Genomic DNA, 18,040 nt, shown 5'->3' with positions numbered 1-18,040 from the left:
TATTGCAACCTTAACAGATTTCTTTCTGCAGTGATTCCAAACTATTATGATCAGGAGTACACTGCTTTTGTGGACCACGCATAAAAGCTTCTGTCTGTTTCTGACGATGTGCAACACATCCTTTCAGTTTCTCAGCCTGACATCAAATTGTTTCCAAAAGACCCTCAGTGGCTGCCTATCACTGCACACAATTCCTAGGTTACCTTGTAATCACAACTCACCAAAGCTGTAATCACCAGATCCAGATCTCACTTGGATTTGCAACAGTAAGGGAAGGCTACTTGAAAACCATGATCAGTAGGCATGCACAATAGAGGTCATCATAACATCATCATGGACCATCACAACCATTTTATAAAAACAGCCCTAAAAATGTCCCTCAATGAAATGCTAAGTAAGAAGTTCTCCTCTGTTTATGTTACTCTTCTTCTATCTGGCAGCCTCTCAAAGGAATTGGTTGGCAACATAGGTTAGTCATTCAATAGAGTTTCAAAGTGCAGCCAGTTTACTAGTGGTAGGAAAAAAAAACCAATGTGTGAAGAAATTCTATCCTTTCAAAGGCCGTTCTGTATATAAATGTTAATAAAACAAAACCAGACCAAAGTAATATCTTCAATATTATATAATAATATTGATATATCATATATATATAACATATCATAAAATAATGATAAAATAATAATACTGACAAAATAACATTTGTCATTTAATGCAGTACTTGTCATGAGCCAAACAAATGAGAAAAACAAATCTTTTTAATACTAATTAGCAATTCATTTTGACTGGCTACAGAATTAAAAAAAAGGAATTTCCATCCCCTAGCAAGAGTTTGTAAAATTCTCCTTCCATTTTATATCTTACACATGTGTGAGCATTTTCATCATATTCTGTTTAAAAATCAGAATACAACTGGTGGTGCAGTGGATACAATGCTGGGTCTCGAATCATGAAGACCTGAGTTCCAATTCCACCTCAGAAATTTGCTAGTCCTGTGACCCTAGACAAGTCATAAGATCTCTGTTTACCTCATTTTTTTATCTGTAAAATGGGGATAATAATAGCACCTAACTCCTAGAGTTCTCATGAGGATAAAATGAGACAATATTTATATGGTGCATGACACATAGTAGGTGTTGCATAAAACCTAGCTATTACTTTTGAGTTTTACTATTTTCTCCCCAATTCCATTCTCCTTCTTAAACCATTATTAACCTCACCCCTTTTATTCCCTTATTTCCTTGTGGAACTAAGTATATTTTCATTCCAAAACATTCCCTTTTTCCTATATCAGCATTTGTTTGTAAACTAGAATTTGAGTTCTGAGACAGGAGAGAGTGCCTTTTGTATCCTCATGGCTTAGTACAATGGCTAAAACAGAAGGCACTTAATCAATGCTTATTGATTTCCTGACTGGGCCCAGAGCTGACAGCTGTCCCCACACTCTACCTCTACTCCCCGCAATCTGCTCTCTCTCCTAGTTGTTGAATCCCATGTTTGGGCCTCAGCCCTGTTTTATCCCTTTCTTGTACTCAATCACCTCTAAGAAGTCACATTTGTTAGGTTCTAACCCTGATGGAACTGGACCAGAACCAACTGCAAGATCACAAAGGTTTCTTTCTAGCCTCTGGAAGGGTCTCATGCTATAGGACACCTGTGGGTCTCTATCTCCCAGTTCCCCAAACTCATGTGGTGGTCATGTACATGAACTTGGCCCATGATTCTCCAAAAATGGGACAGAGATTAGCCTCAGAGATTAGGAAAGGGACTTAAAGCTTGATGATTTATGCAAAATTTAGCCTTGGAAGACTACTGAGTAAGGTTTCTCTTCTCCTCATGTGCTACTAAATGGAGAAAAAAAATCATGAAACCAGGCTGCCAGACCCACTACCAATTTAGGATACATAATCTCAAGCTGGGCCCTCCCTGGGGCAAGGCAATCCTTTGCCATCTCCCTGATTCCCTGTGCTACTCATCACAGCAGCTCTTCCAAATCTTTTTATTCATCCCTAACCCTCCATTATGGCTTGCTTCCACCCCCTACCTCCCCACCGAAAAAATAACTGGACATTTATGAAAGGCTTTCTTATCCTCATCTCACATAAATCAGGTGTCTTTTTCCTTTTGACCTCTGTATGGAAAGATTATTCTTCTGCTCACTAGAGAAAATGCCCTTACACTTGCAAATAATCTCTCTCTACCCCAGGACATTCGTCCTCTAGTATGTTGTTTCTTCAACAATTTTCACTCTGTTCCACTCTAATGACTTTTCCTATTGCTTCAAATAAAATCATTTCTATCTAATGCTTACAACACTCCCATGTAATCCATGCATCCCCACAAGATGGTGTTCATCATCTTTCCTCCACTTTACATCTAAACTGTCAGAGAGGGCCATTTCCGTTTGGTGTCTCCAACTCCTTTCCCTTGCTTTCTTTGAAACGTTTTTTTTTCCTTTCTTTTCTCCCTCACCACCCCACCCAACACATGGCTACCATTAGACACAAATAGGAACATTTATGTAAAAGTATTCTAGACATATTTCTATTTATCAGTTCTTTCTCTGTATGTAGATACAAAATGTTCCTTCATTTCTACTTTACAGTTAATTTGGGTATTTATAATAGTCAAAAGAAAAAAAAGAAACTGTAGTCTAGCTCCCAATTTCATGTTTCGACTGAAACGCATGTCTTAAAAATTACCAATAATCTCAAAATTGCTAAAATTCAATGGCCATTTCTTAATCCTAATTGTTCTGGACTTCTCCACAGGTTTTGATACTGTCAGTCTCCCCCTTTTCTCGATATCCCCCTCTCTAGTTTTTAGTGACATTACTCTATCTTGGTTCAACTTCTACCACATCCAAAAATGAAACTCAATCTCTTTCCCCCAACTCTCCTATCTTCTAACACTCCTAATGCTATCCAAAGCAACCTCCCAACAGTCCAGGCTCAGAAATGAAATACCATGCACTCCTCATCAACTCTCACACTTTCACACTCCTGATGCCCATATTCAATGTTGCAAAATCCTGTTGATTCCACCTTTTTCACATGTACCCCTTTCTCTTTCAATGCTGACACCGTTTGTTCAGACCTGTCACCTCACACCTGAAATGGTGTCTGTGCCTGCTGGTTAGTCCAGCTGCCTCACTTCCCCCTAGTTCAGTCAATCTGCCATTCAGTTATCAAGTTCCTCTTCCTAAAACTCTCACCTGATCATGTCATCACTTACACAACAACCTCTGGTGGCTGCCCAAGTATCAAATATTAGGCCGTCTCTAGGGCAGCTAAAGCACTTCACCATCTACTCCTCCTCTGCTCTGTCAGTCTTTTTTCAATCCTCTCTCCAGGCCCAATTTTGTTCTGGGGACAGGGCATTTTACCTTCGTACTCCATGGGTTTTCTTTGCCCTGCCTTCCTTGAAGCCCCACCTCCCACAATAACCCTTTCCCACTCCTCTTTAAATGTAGGCCTTTCCTCTCTTGACTAACTCCTATTTATCCTGCCTAGTATATGTGGTATGTTCTCTACCCCCACCAGTCTGTGGGCTCCAGTGTTGATTTATGTGCTCAGTGCTTTGCACAGGATGTGGAATGTAGCAAATGCCTAGATGTTTGCCGACTTGAAGAAAGTCTAGGAAAGAGCTCACATAGAAAAGTTTAATCCCCCTTTTGCACTTTCAGGAGAATTTATTGCCCCTAAATTCTGAACAATGATGCTTTTTAGGATCGCAGATTGATCCCCGGAAGGGAGCTGAAAGGCCATGGAGACCAAATCGTCTGTTTTACAGATGGAGAAACTGAGGTTCAGTGACTGACCCAGGAAAAAGAATTCCAAGTCAGGTCTTCTTCCCCTAAATCTAGCACTTGCTTCACTATAACACAGAACCCGCATAATCCTAGTTCTCATATACCTGCTTTCACTTCACTCACCTGAACAGCAGCTCCTCAGGCCCTCTTGATCCACCATCCATGGTGCTTCTCTTTGCTCAAAATAAGAGATCATGTATTCTCTGGGAACTGGCAGCCCTGGGCATAGGGAATCATAGGGATTTAGTTATCTTTAGGGAAAGGTGTTCAGACCTAGAGCTGCTCCCTTATGTTCATACACGAGACTGTAACTCACCCATTGGTGCTTGTACTGCAAGTAACCCAAAATAGAATGTGTTGTACAACCTGTTCTGAGAAAGAGACAAACCTGCCCCTCCTCCCCAAATCCTGTCATGTTCTATTCTGGCAGAAACTCTGAATCCCAAAACTGGGTAAAAAGGGTTATTGTGCAGAACCAGCCTCAAGTCCCAGAAACAGGGACCTTGATGAACCAGCTTTTGCACTCTTCCCCCCAACCCCCATTCCTCACACCTATAGAAATATTGTGTTCTGCTCATTTGCGAAGTCTTTGTCTCTTTAGATGAGTCTCCTGCTGGCAAACTCAATAAACCCTACTTGGTCCAAATTCTATTTCTTGGCCAGTCTGTTATTCCTGGCAATCCCAGGGTGGTTCCCAGGAGTCCTGAAGGATAGTTTGACAGCATTTGTTTTCTGAGCCTTCGGGAGAAGATCATGGAACCAGGTCGGAATCAGTAAATTTGGTTTTGGCGCCCAATCTTCACAAAAGGATGGACTCATTGCACATTTTCCATTATTTAGAAATTAGAGGCAGCTGAGGGTGCAGTGGAGAGAGGCTTGGGTCTAGAGTGAGGCATGCCAGAGTATAAATCAGCCTCACAACGTTACAAGCTATGTGCTACAGGACAAGTCACATAACCTCCATTTGCCTCAGTTTCCTCAACTGTCAAATAGGGAGAATAACAGGACCAAACTTAGAAGATTATTATGAGGATGAAGTGACATAATATTGTAAAGAAAGCCCTGGGTCCAGCATCTGGTATACGGTAGGTGAAAATAAATGCTTCTTCCCTTCCTTTCCTTTTCCATCATCTCTGCTGGAATTTGAGGGTAAAAGGAAGGAGGATTTAGGACCAACTCACTATACCAAGGACAAGTAGAAGCCATGAGCTACAAACTGATGCTTGTTAAAAAGAATATTCCAGATCCTAGACCCATTCCAGAGAGTACGGGCTTGTCAGGAGAAGCTGCCTGAGCAGCTTTCAGACACTTAACAGACACAATTCACATCCAGGGAGAGGTCAGACCGAATGGCCCTGAGATCTGTTCCACGTCTCAGATTCTTCCACACTAATATGAAGCTGCCTAGGAGTGGTAAGAGAGACAGCTTCAGAGGCAACAAGGAAACCCTCAGATTCCTGTCACACACTGCAGAGATATTGTACAGGAAAACCAGGCAGCAGGAGGATAGGAGACCAGCACTTTTCTCTCTCTAATAAGTGATAGATGCTCCTGACCCTGCACACCAGGGAATGAAGATATCTCCTTTGATTGAGACTCAGAGTTACCAGGTAAAGTATCCTTACCCAGGGAGAGCAGGTTCCGTGCGTTCTCCAGCATGACTCCCTTGTACAGCTCCTTTTGAGGATGGTCCAAGAGGCCCCATTCCTCTGGGGTGAAGTCCACAGCCACATCCTTGAATGTCACCAACACCTAAATCATTAAAAGTCTTAGGATGTAGAGCTGAAAGACACTTTAGATTTAAACAGTCCAAACCACATTAATTTACAGAACAAAACTAAAGCTCACAGATTTATTCAAAGGTCATGCCCTTTATGGAAGTCAGAGTCAACTCTTAAAACCACAGTCATTAAGAGTCCAATTGAATTTTGAGAAAAGCATTTTATATGATCAGTTGGAATAAAACAGGGAAGTATTTTACTCTGAAATGCACCTCATGTGAAATCAGGGAGAAAGTTTGTGTCTCTCTGTGTTCTATCTGCGAAGTAGGTGGATCTGTGGAGAATGGGAGAGGGTGATGGAATGATCTTCCTTATCAGAACTGATATAAGTGATAGGTTCTTTTTTAAAAAAAATTTTTTTAAAATAATTCTCACATGCATATGCATGGTAAATTTGTGTCGTTTCATATTGAATGGAGTTGCAGGAAGACTGAGTTCAATCCAAAGGACATAGAGACCAAACAAGTAGAGAAATTATGTAGAAGAAAGTGAAGTTCCAGACCAAATTTATGCAATATGTGCATACATGTATAGACATGGGTATGTACACATATGTACCTGTATATAACAAATACATCTAACATATAAAATTATTTTTACTTATCTCCTCCACTAGAATGTGAGTTGCTTGGGATTAGGAACTAACTGTGTTTTACCTTTTTTAAAAAGGAAATTTATTTTCAAATTCTGGGAAGAAAACAAGCATTTCCATGGCAATACAATAAAACAGATGGTGGCACAGGAAACTGCAAATCTCCTGTGTCCAGCTTGCTATCTGCCTCTAATTACACGACAAAGTTATCATGGAAATTTCTTTTCTTTCTTTCTCCCCATCCTCCCACCCCCCAGTCCTAGAGATGGCTACCATTAGACACAAATAGGCATAAATATATAAAATTATTCTATACATACTTTTATGTATCAGTTCTTTCTCTGGATGTTGATAGAGTCTCTCTTTATATGTCCTTTATTTTTAATTTGTGTACTTGAAGGGGAGAGGGAGAAAGGTGCATCCCAACTGGCTGAGAGTGGAACATCCATCATAGGTTGCAATAGTGTAGATGTGGTCCCAGGAAAAAATCAGTGGTGGTGTGGCTATGGCAGATTCTGGACCTCTCAGCCCACAGATAACTGGCTAGATAGAGGTCTCTTTGCTGGCACCAGGGGCAGGACTCTGATGCTTTGCCAGCACTCAGATATGGGTGGCAGTCCCAAGGTGAGGAGAAACACAGCAGAGCTTGTAGCCCCTGGGGAGGAAAGAGTGCCTGTGGTTGCTCACAGATCAGAGCACAGGCCAGGAGAGGAGGACACACAACTCTCCTTTGTTCACATGACCTTGGCAGAAGTGACAGCTTCTAGTATGTCAGCCCCCATGAAAGCAGAGCCCCACTTTGGAAAGGAGTTAAAAGCCAAGTAATAGGCTAGAAAAAGGAAAAAAATTCTGACTACAGAAAGTTACTACAGAGACAAGGAAAAACAAAGTACAAACTCTTACACTAAAAGTCTCCAAGAAAAATAAGACTTGGTCTCAGGCCACAGAAGAACTGAAAAAAGATTTAAAAAATAATAAATTAGGAGAGATAGAGGATCATGTGGCTTCTGTTAGTTTTGTTGTTGATATGATCAATAATGCCAATAGCTTTTCTAATATTGAACCAGCCCTGCATTCCTGGTATAAATCCTACCTAATAATAATGTATTATTTTTGTGATAAGTTGCTGTATTCTTTTTGCTAAAATCTTATTTAAAAGTATTGCATCTATATTCATTAGAGTAATTTGTCTATAATTTTCTTTGTCTGTTTTGGCTCTTCCTGGTTTAGGTATCAAAACTATATTTGTATCATAAAAAGAATTTGGGAGGAGTCCTTTCCCAATTTTCCCAAACAGTCTATATAGTACTGGAATTAACTGTTTTTTAAATGTATGACAGAATTCACTTGTGAATCCAGCTAGCCTTGGAGATTTTTTCCTGGAGTCATTGAGGCTTCTTCAATTTCTTTCTCTGAGATGGGGTTATGTAAGTATTCAAATTCCTCTTCTGTTAATCTGGGCAATTTATATCTTTTAAAATAATCATCCATCTCATTTAGATTGTCGAATTTATGGGCATACAGTTGGGCAAAGTAATTTCTTATTATTGTTTTAATTTCCTCCTCATTGGAGGTGAGTTCACCCTTTTCATTTTTTATATTGGTAATTTGGCTTCTTTCTTTTTTTTAATCAAATCAAAGGTTTATCAATTTTATTGGTTTTTTCACAAAACCAACTCTTAATTTTATTTATTAGTTCAATAGTTTCAATTTTATTAATCTCTTCTTTGGTTTTCTGTATTTCTAATTTGGTATTTACTTGGGGATTTTCAATTTGTTCTTTTTCAAGCTTTTTCAGCTGCATTCCCAAGTCACTGATTTCCTCTTTCTCTATTTTATTCATATAGACATTCAAAGATATAAAACTTCCCATAAGAAGTACTTTTGCAGTATCCCATAAGATTTGGTAGGTTGTCTCATTATTGTCATTCTCTTGAATGAAATTGTTCATTGTTTCTTTGATTTGTTGTTTAACCTACTCATTCTTTAGGATTAGATTGTTTAGCTTCCAATTAGTTTTTGGTTTATGTTTTCATGACCTTTGATTATATATAAGTTTTACTGCATTGTGATCTGAGAAGGATGTATTGACTATCTCTGCCTTTTTGCACTGGACTATGAGGTTCTTATGGCCTAGTACATAGTCAATTTCCGTATATATGCCATGTACCGCTGAGGAAAAGGTATATTCCTTTCTATCCCTGTTCAATTTTCTCCAGAGATCTATCATATCTACCTTACCGAGAGTTCTATTCACCTCCTTAATTTCTCTCTTGTTTATTTTGAGGTTAGATTTATCAAGTTCTGAGAGGGGGAGGTTGAGGTCCCCCACTAGTATACTTTTGTTGTCTGTTTCTTCCTGTAACTCCCTTAACTTCTCCTCTAAGAATCTGGATGCTATACCACTTGGAGCATATATGTTTAGTAATGAAATTGCTTCGTTGTCTATGGTGCCTTTTAGCAGGATATGGTTTCCTTCCTTATCTCTTTTAATTAGATCTATTTCTGTTTTTGCTTTGTGTGAGATTAGGATTGCTACCCCTGCTTTTTTTACATCAGGTGAAGCACAAAATATTCTGTTCCAACCTTTTATCTTTAACCTGATTATCTCAATAGATGCAGAAAAAGCTTTTGACAAAATACAATACCTATTCCTACTGAAAACACTGGAGAACATAGGAATAAATGGGCCTTTCCATAAGATAATAAGCAGTACCTACTTAAAAGCTTCAGCAAGCATTATATGCAGTGGGCATAAGCTAGATGCATTTCCAGTAAGACCAGGGGTGAAACAATGATGTCCATTATCACCACTATTATTCAATATGGTATTAGAAATGTTAGCTGTAGCAATTAGACAAGATAAAGAAATTGAAGGAATTAGAATAGGCAAAGAAGAAACTAAGTTATCACTCTTTGCAGATGATATGATGACATACTTAGAGAATTCCAGAGAACCAATAAACAACTTTGGCAAAGTTGCAAGTTACAAGATAAACCCACACACATCTTCTGCATTTCTATATATTACTAACAAAGCCCAACAGCAAAAGATAGAAAAAGAAATCCCATTTAAAACTAGGGTAGACACTGTAAAATATTTGGGAGTCTACCTGCCAAAACAAACCCAGGGACTATATGAACACAATTACAAAACACTTTTTGCACAAATAAAGTCAGATCTAAGTAAGTGGAAAAACATCAGTTGCTCGTGGGTAGGTCGACCCAATATAATAAAGATAACAATTCTACCTAAAGTAATTTACTTATTCAGTGCCTCACCAATCAAACTATCAGATAATTATTTTTTAGACCTAGAAAAAATAATATCAAAATTCATCTGGAAGAAGAAAAGGTCCAGAATATCAAAGGAACTAATGAAAAGAAATGCTAGGGAAGGTGGCCTAGCTCTATCAGATCTCAAATTGTATCATAAAGTAGCAATTATCAAAACCAGTTGGCACTGCCTAAGAAACAGAAGGATAGACCAGTGGAATAGGTTAGGTACTCAAGACATAGTAGTCAATGAATATAGCAATTCACTGTTTGATAAACCCAAGGACCTCAGCTTCTGGGATAAGAACTCATTGTTCAATAAAAATTGCTAGGAAAACTGGATAACAGTGTGGTGGAAATTAGGCCCAGACCAATACCTGATATCGTACACAAGAATAAAGTCCAAATGGGTACATGATCTAGGTATAAAGACCGATACTATAAATAATTAGGGAGCAAAGAATAGTGTATTTATCAGATTTATGAAGAAGAGAAGAATGTTTGAACACCTCTCCTTTGATCATACCACCATGGAAGAACTGAAAATTTACAGGCTAGAAGTATCTCTGAAAATAGCTGTGAAAAATACCTGAAGTTTGGGACAGGACCCCCTATAAACTGGAAGCAGAGTCCTACCTTAATAAACAGTTAGAAAGTCAAGTATGTAGCTGGGAAAATGACCAAACAATGCAAAAAAAACCAAAAACCTCAGGCTATAGAATCTTACTTTGGTGACACAGAAAATCAAAACATAACCAGAAGAAGAAAATAAAGCCAAAGATCCAATATCCAAAGCCTCCAAGAAAAATATGAATTTATCTCAGGCCATGGAAGAGCTCAAAACGGATTGTGAAAATCAAGTAAGAGAAATAGAGAAAAAAATTGGGAAGAGAAAAGAGAGTGATGTAAGAAAATCATGAAAAATGAGTCACCAGCTTGTTGAAGGAGAACCCAAAAAATACTGAAGAAAATAACACCTTAAGAAATAGACTAACCCAAATGACAAAAGAGGTCCAAAAAGTCAATGAGGAGAAGAGTGCCTTAAAAAACAGAATAGGTCAAATGGAAAAGGATGTGCAAAAGCTCACTGAAGAAATTAATCCCTTAAAGATTAGAATAGAGCAAATGGAAACTAATGATTTTATGAGAAAGCATAAAACAGAACCAAAAGAATGCAAAAAAAAAGGACAACGTGAAATATCTTATTGAAAAAACCACTGACCTAGAAAAGAGATCCAGGAGAGATAATTTTAAAATTATTGGACTAACTGAAAGCCATGATCAAAAAAAGAGCTTAGACATCATCTTTCAAGAAATTGTCAAGGAAAACTGCCCTGATATTCTAGAACCAGAAGGCAAAATAGAAATGGAAAGAATCCACTGATTGCCTTTTGAAAGACATCCTGAAAGGAAAACTCTTAGGAATATTGTAGCCTAATCCCAGAGTTCTTAGGAGAAGGGTAAAAGCTAAAAAGAAACAATTTGAATATTGTGGAAATACAATCAGGATAACACAATATCTAGCAGTTTCTCCATTAAAGGACTGGAGGGCCTGGAATATGATAGTATGCAGGTCAAAGGAGCTAGGATTAAAACCAAGAATCATCTACCCAGTAAAACTGAGTATAATACTTAAGGGGGGAAATGTACATTCAATGAAATAGAGGAATTTCAAGCATTCTTGATGAAGAGACAAGACCTGAATAGAAAATTTGACTTTTAAATATAAGAATCAAGAGAAGCATGGAAAGGTAAGAAGGAAAGATAAATCATAAGGAATTTATTAAAGTTGAACTGTTTATACTCCTAAATGGAAAGATGATATTTGTAACTCATGAGACCTTTCTCAGGATTAGGGCAGTTGGAGTGAATAGTACATATATACATACATAACCCTAACCCTAAATACACATACATACACACATACACATACACACACACATTGACAGAGGCCATAGGGTGAGTTGAATATGAAGGAATGATATCTAAAAGATAAAATTAGGGGATGAGAGAGGAACATATTGGGAAGAGAAAGGAGAGATAGAATAGGGTAACATCTCACATTAAAGAGGCAAGAAAAAGCTTTTACAATGAAGGGGAAGAGGGGAGAGGTGAGAGGGAATAAATGAACCTTATTTTCATCAGATTTGGCTTAAGTAGGGAAAAACATATACACTGAATTGGGTATCTTATCCGACAGGAAAGTAGGGAGAAGGGGATAAGAGGGGGCATGATAGAAGGGAGGGCAGATTTGGGGAGGGGCTAGTCAGAAGCAAACACTTTTGAAACAGGACAGGGTCAAAGGAGAGAACAGAATAAATGGAAGGCAGTTTAGAATGGAATGTAATACAGTCAGTCTTTCATAACATGACTATTATGGAAGTGTTTTGCCTAACATGTATAACCCATATTGAATTGCTTGCCTTCTCAGTGGGGGAGAGGGAGGGAAAAAGGGAAAGAATTTAGTACTCAAACTTTTAAAAACAAATTTTTAAAACTGTTTTTATATGTAACTGGGAAATAAGATGTACAGGCAATGGGGTACAGAAATCTATCTTGCCCTACAAGGAAGTGAGGAGGAAGGTGATGGGGGGATTTGAGCAGAGGGCAGACTGGGGGAAAGGGTAACCAGAATGCATGTCATCTTGAAGTGAGGAGAAGGGAAAAGAAGGGGAGAAAATTTGGAAGTCAAAATCTTGTGGAATTGAATGTTGAAGACTAAAATAAATTAATATAAAAATTTAAAAAAAGTAGAATTGACCAAATTAAAAAAAAAAAGTAGAATTGACCATAGAAGGTAGAAAACGTCACTGAAGAAGATAATTTCTTAAAAATTACAATTTAGCAAGTGGAAGCTTATGAGTCTATGAGATATGAAGAAACATTCAAAATGAAAAAGAAAAAAAAAGAAGACTGTGAAATATCTCCTTGGAAAAATAACTGACTTGGAAAATGGATCCAGGAGAGGTAATTTTAAAATTATTGGACTTCCTAAAAGCCACAATAAAAAAAAAGAGCCTAGCCATTATCATTCAAAACATTATCAAGAAAAATGCCCTGATATCCTAGAAGTTGAGGGCAAAGTAGATATTGAGTGAATCCACTGATCATCACGTGAAAGAGATCCCAAAAAGGAAACTCCCAGGAAACTGGCCAAATTGTGGAGTTCCCTGGTGAAAGAAAAAATATAAGCAACCAGAAAGAAACAATTCAAGTATGCATGAAACCACAGCCAGGATAACACAAGATTTAACAGCCTCTATATTAAAGGATCAAAGAGTTTAGAATGTGATATTCTGGAAAGCACAGGTGCTTTGGTGAATCACCAAACTGAGTATAATTCTTCAGAGGAACAAAACAGATGTTTAATTAAATAGAAAAATCTTACTTTCAAATACAATATGCAAGTAGAAAAAAGGTAAACAGGAAAGAGGAATTTCACAAGGGATTCAATAAGATTAAACTATACTCCTACATGGGAAGGGGATACTTATAAGTCCTAAGAAAATTCTCAGTGTTGGGGGTGTAAGCTCAGTTTCATGTGGACAGTCTCGGGCAGGTAAAGGTGAGGACTTCTAAAACCTCAGAGTTCTCATGAGGCCCCCCAGGGAACAGCTGGGAATTGAGGTGTGAGACACGGGCTATCTCGTGCATTTCCACCTCTTCCCCGTGGGAAACTTGCTGGGGAGAGCATCCCACCCTTGAGATTAACCCATGGTCTGAGCACACCTGTTGTTGACTAGCTAAAGGGTGAGAGCAGGCATGGTATTCAGGTGCAAACTATGCGGCAGGAGAGCTTAAGTAGGGTCAGGAAAACCTGAAGGCGCTCTTCTAGCTGAGGGGCCCTTAGAGGGCAGAAGGGCCCTCCCCTCTCCCACTGCCATTCTCTTGCTGTACGATCTTTGCCTCCTTGGGAGGAGGAGGATTCCTCTCTCCTGAGGAAGAATTCACCCTGCACATGTAACCAAGACCCTGAATAAAGCCTAACCCTTGTTCGACTCTGGAAAGTCTCTTCTCTCAACTCGTTTATCCGGTTTGGCTGCCAAAGACCTGCCACAGGTAAGGTAAGACTCGGGTAGCCCTTTGGCCTCAAGGCCGAACACTCAGCATGAGGGCAGTGAGAAGGAGTCTATAGACAGAGGGCACAGGTGTGAGGTGAATATGATGAGAAGTTATCAAAAAATATAAAATTAAAAGGAGAGAAAAAGGAATGTACTGGGAGAAAGGGAAAGGGAGAGAAAAAATAGGGTAAATTATCTGACATAAAAGAGACTTCACAGTGGAGGGATAAACAGAGGTAGCGATGGGGAAGACTTTAACCTTACTCTCATCAGAATTGGCTCAGAAAGGGGATAGCATTCATACTCACTTGGGGATAGATTTCTCTTACCCTTGAGGAAAGTAGAAAAGGAAAGGGATAAGAGAATGGGGCATGCTCATAAAAAGGAGGGGAGATTAGAGGAGTTAGTGACCAGAAGCAAAACAGTTTTGAGAAGGGACAGGGTGAAAGGAGAGAGAAAAAACATAATAAATGGGGGAAACAGGATGGAGGGAAATACAGTTAGCAAACATAAATGTAAAAAACTTTTCAAGCAAATTTCTCTGGTAAAGGTTGATTGGTTGTTGTCCTTCATTTTCTAAGAGGACCAAAATGACATCACCATGATAAAGTGAAGTTTCAGTGTGTCTGACTGTGGCTGATCAGATCAATATGAGATCAGAAAGCTCTACCACAGGTTGGGCACAGATAGTCTGTATGAATATTTGAAGTGGATACTCCAAATTTGCACATCCTATGTTTACTTTGTGCTGTCTCAATTCTGCTTTGCTCAGAGAGCACAGCACTTTTTCTTGTGTCTCTCATGTTACACAGTCAAATCCAAAGTTTCTGAAAGAGACCTTGAGAGTGTCCTCGTATCGCTTCTTCTGACCACTACGTGATCGCCTGCTCTATGTGAGTTTTCCAAAAAATACACTCGATTCTATCAGGTCCATTTGGCAAGTGTACATTTTGCATTTGAACAATGTGGCCAGACCATTGGAACTGCGTTCTCTGAAGCACAGTTTGAATGCTTGGCAGTTCAGCTCGAGCAAGGACTTCAATGTCTGGCACCTTAAACTGCCAGGTGATCCTCAGAATCTTCCTAAGACAGTTCACATGGAAGAGATTCAGTTTCCTGGCATGGTGCTGGTAGATTGTCCATGTATCACACGCATACAACAATGAGGTCAGTACAGCAGACTTGCAGTCTGTAGACTTTCAGTTTGGTAGTCAGTCTAATACCTCTTCTCTCCCAAACTTTTCTTCAGAGCCTCCCAAACACTGAGCTGCAATGCCTGCATCCACCTCATTGTCAATGTGTACATCCCTGGAAAGTATACTACCAAGGTAAGTGAACTTATCCACACCATTCAAAACTTCTCTATTTGTTCTAATCAATGGTTCCACATATGGATGGTGTGGTGGTGGCCGATGGAGCACACGTGTTTTCTTAGCATTAATTATTAGGCCAAAATTAGCACAGGCAGCAGAGAACTGATCCATACTTTGTTGCATCTCAGCTTCAGAGGCTGCACTGAGTGCACAATCATCTGCAAACAGAAAATCATGCACCAGCACTCCCTCCACTTTGGTCTTGGCTTATAGCTTTTTCAAACTGAGGAACTTATCCTCAGTATGGTAGTTGACCTTGATGCTGTGTTCATCTTCATTGCAAGCATTTGTCAACATGGCTGAAAACATCATGCTAAAAAGCACAGGAGCAAGCATACAGCCCTGTTTCACTCCTCTGGTAACTGGGAAGGCATGAGAGCATTGCCCAATATCCAATACCTGGGCAAACATGCCATCATGAAATTGACATACAATACAGATGAACTTTTCCAGGCAGACAAATTTTGACATAATTTTCCATAAGCCCTCATGACTAACAGTGTCATAGGTCCTGGTGTGTTCAGGGAGGACCAATACCTTGGTGTGATGGCTGCCGAATCCTTTTAGGGCTCTTTCCACCTTTGGTGCTCACCTGTTCCATTCGACTCTCACCTGTGGCTCCAAGAAACTGCAGCATGCACAGTGGCCACACCCTGGTAAACCATTTCGGCAGATGGGCCAAACCAGGTTGAGGGTAACCAAGGGGTCTCACATCCATTAAGTTATGGGGGTGTCTACCCCAAGCATGTGATGACTTCCTCTGGTGTAATGGGCAGATGAGAACAATTTGTTCTGGTAAAGACCTCGTCTTTCAAATATATAGAGAACTGAATCAAATTTATGAAAATAAGAGCCATTGCCCAATTGATAAATGATCAAAAAATATGAAGTCAATTTTCAGATGAAGTAATCAAAGTTACCTATAGCCATAAGAACAAAAGGCTCTAAATCATTGTTCACTTGAGAAATGCAAATTAAAACAATTGTGAGGTATTACCTCACATACGTTAGATTGTCTAATAGAACAGAAAGTAATGACAAGTGCTGGAGGGGATGTGGGAAAATTGAGAAACTAATGCCTTGTTGGTGAAATTGTATACTGATCCAACCATTCTACACATCAATTTGCAACTATGCCCAAAGGGCTATAAAACCATGCATATTCTTTGGCCTAGCAATGCCACTACCAGGTATGTACGAAAAGAAATAAAAACAAAGAAAACCAAAAGGACTTATAGGTACAAAAATATTTAGAGCAACTCTTTTAGTGTTGACAAAGAAGTGGAGATCAAAGGAATGTACTACTGGGGAATGGCTGAACATGCTGTATATGATTGTGCTGGATTACGACTGTGCTGGAGGAAATGATGAGCGCGATGCTTTCAGAAAAACCTAGGAAGACGTACATGAACTGATGCAAAGTGAGATGAGAATGCTGCAGAGAGGAAAAGCAATACTGTGTAATGATCAATGGGAATGATTTGACTATTCTCAGCAGTATGATGATCTGAGACAATTCAGAAAGACTTCTGAGGAAAAATGCTGTTCATGTCCTGAGAAAGAACTGATGGAGTCTGAATTTCCATCGAAGGAAGTTAGAATATTGGGCCTGGGGGCAGCTTTATTAGGATTCCATCATCAATATTCTAACTTCCTTATATAGGCCCCACTGAAGAGCAGGCCCACTGCCCCTGCCTAGCCATTTCTACCCCCATCCCCACTCAAGATCCTAACTTCTCTGCTCAAGAGAACAACAGGTGTGTCCATGAACTCTTATTTCTCACAGAAGCAGCAGGTGTGTCCCCACGATGGGATCCCAGCCACTAACTCTAGCTAGACACTGCCCCCAGACCCATTCCTCATATTTCCCACAGAAACAGCACATGTATCCATGCACTCACAACCACAACTACATCCATCTAGTCTCAGACAGGACCAGAACAGTCAGCCAATCAGAAAGCAGCACCACCAGCCTATCTGAGCAGGATGTGGACCCCAAAATCATGGAAGGGACTTTCCCTAAGTAGGCACCTCCAGAGCAATAAGAAAAAACTGGCCTACAGTGAACTTACGATGTAGAGAGGCTTATTATAATATCATTATCATACATACATAACTTCCCCAATGACTTTTCCCGTATGCATTGTGTGTAACTGCATACACAGTTCCACTATGGCTGGGACCCCTCCCCTATTACCTAATCCCTTAACAAACCCCTCTAGTCTTTTGAATATTCATAATTTCTGTTATGTAACTGCATCTTTACCCTATAAAGATTCATCGTGCTTTCTCTTGGAACTTAGCCTACTTGATGAGAAGCAACAATCTCAATAAATGTCTATACTTGGATAAGAGGGGGTCTGACTCAGAATGCTTTGAGACAGTTTCACCACAACACATCCTGAAGCCCCTACAGTCTGAATAGATACAAAAAGGGACAGTTTAACCTAAATGTGCGTCTGGCTGCAGCCTGCGTTGCCTTATCCAGTCTGTCACTAGCAAGGACCCTGACAATTCTTGGAACAGGATCAAAGGAGAGAAAATGTGTAAGTTGAATAAGGTGGCACATAGTAGGTTCACATAACCAGCCCCAATTCCCTCTCCAGTCTTCCTATACCTCACTCTGTTCCATCTCCTCCTCTCTGACCAAAGCACACCTCACTTCCTGACTCTGAGCCTTTGCAATGTCTCCCATGACTCGGAAGTTCCTGATGCTGACCTTGGCCTCTGGGCTTCTTTCAAGTCTCAGCTAAAATTTCAATCTCTGAAAAACTTTATTTTCCCAGTCCCCAAAACTGTTCGTCTTCCCTCTCAGAGTTAACTGTATTTAACACTGTACAGAGCTTCTTTGGGACAGGGTCAGCTAAATGGCACTGCAGATATGATGAGGTGCTTGGGTGCATGTAATGGGCCCCAATTCTAAAATCACATTTCTCTTTAAAAATCACATTTCTCCCTAGCCTCAAAATACTATCTCAGGCAGTTTCTCCCCAGCCCAAGGACACACAGTGCCCTAGTAACTACCTGCTATAGTAGCCAGTTGCGCCTATAGAACTCATTAGGTTTAACCAGCTGTGTACTGGTTGAATAGTCTGTGCACTGGGTCATAATGACATTTACTACTCGCTGACCAACCATGTGTATCCCAG

General features: G+C 39.6%; 1 protein-coding gene across 1 annotated transcript in view; it reads right to left on the bottom strand.

Annotated features, from left to right (window-relative positions):
* LOC140508072 (uncharacterized) overlaps positions 1–18,040 on the bottom strand; it is a 41,482-nt gene that overhangs the window by 21,209 nt on the left and 2,233 nt on the right. Inside the window, exons 3-4 of the mRNA XM_072615804.1 lie at positions 5,434–5,560; positions 3,932–4,027 (exon numbers count right to left, since the gene is read on the bottom strand). Of these exons, the coding sequence (XP_072471905.1) occupies positions 3,932–4,027; positions 5,434–5,560 (223 nt within the window). The remainder of the gene's footprint in view (positions 1–3,931; positions 4,028–5,433; positions 5,561–18,040) is intronic.

The sequence above is a fragment of the Notamacropus eugenii genome, chromosome 5 (assembly GCF_028372415.1).
Source record: "Notamacropus eugenii isolate mMacEug1 chromosome 5, mMacEug1.pri_v2, whole genome shotgun sequence".
Taxonomy (NCBI): Eukaryota; Metazoa; Chordata; class Mammalia; order Diprotodontia; family Macropodidae; genus Notamacropus; species Notamacropus eugenii.
The sequence above is the reverse complement of the archived record's forward strand: the minus strand, read 5'-3'. Positions and strand labels throughout refer to the sequence as shown.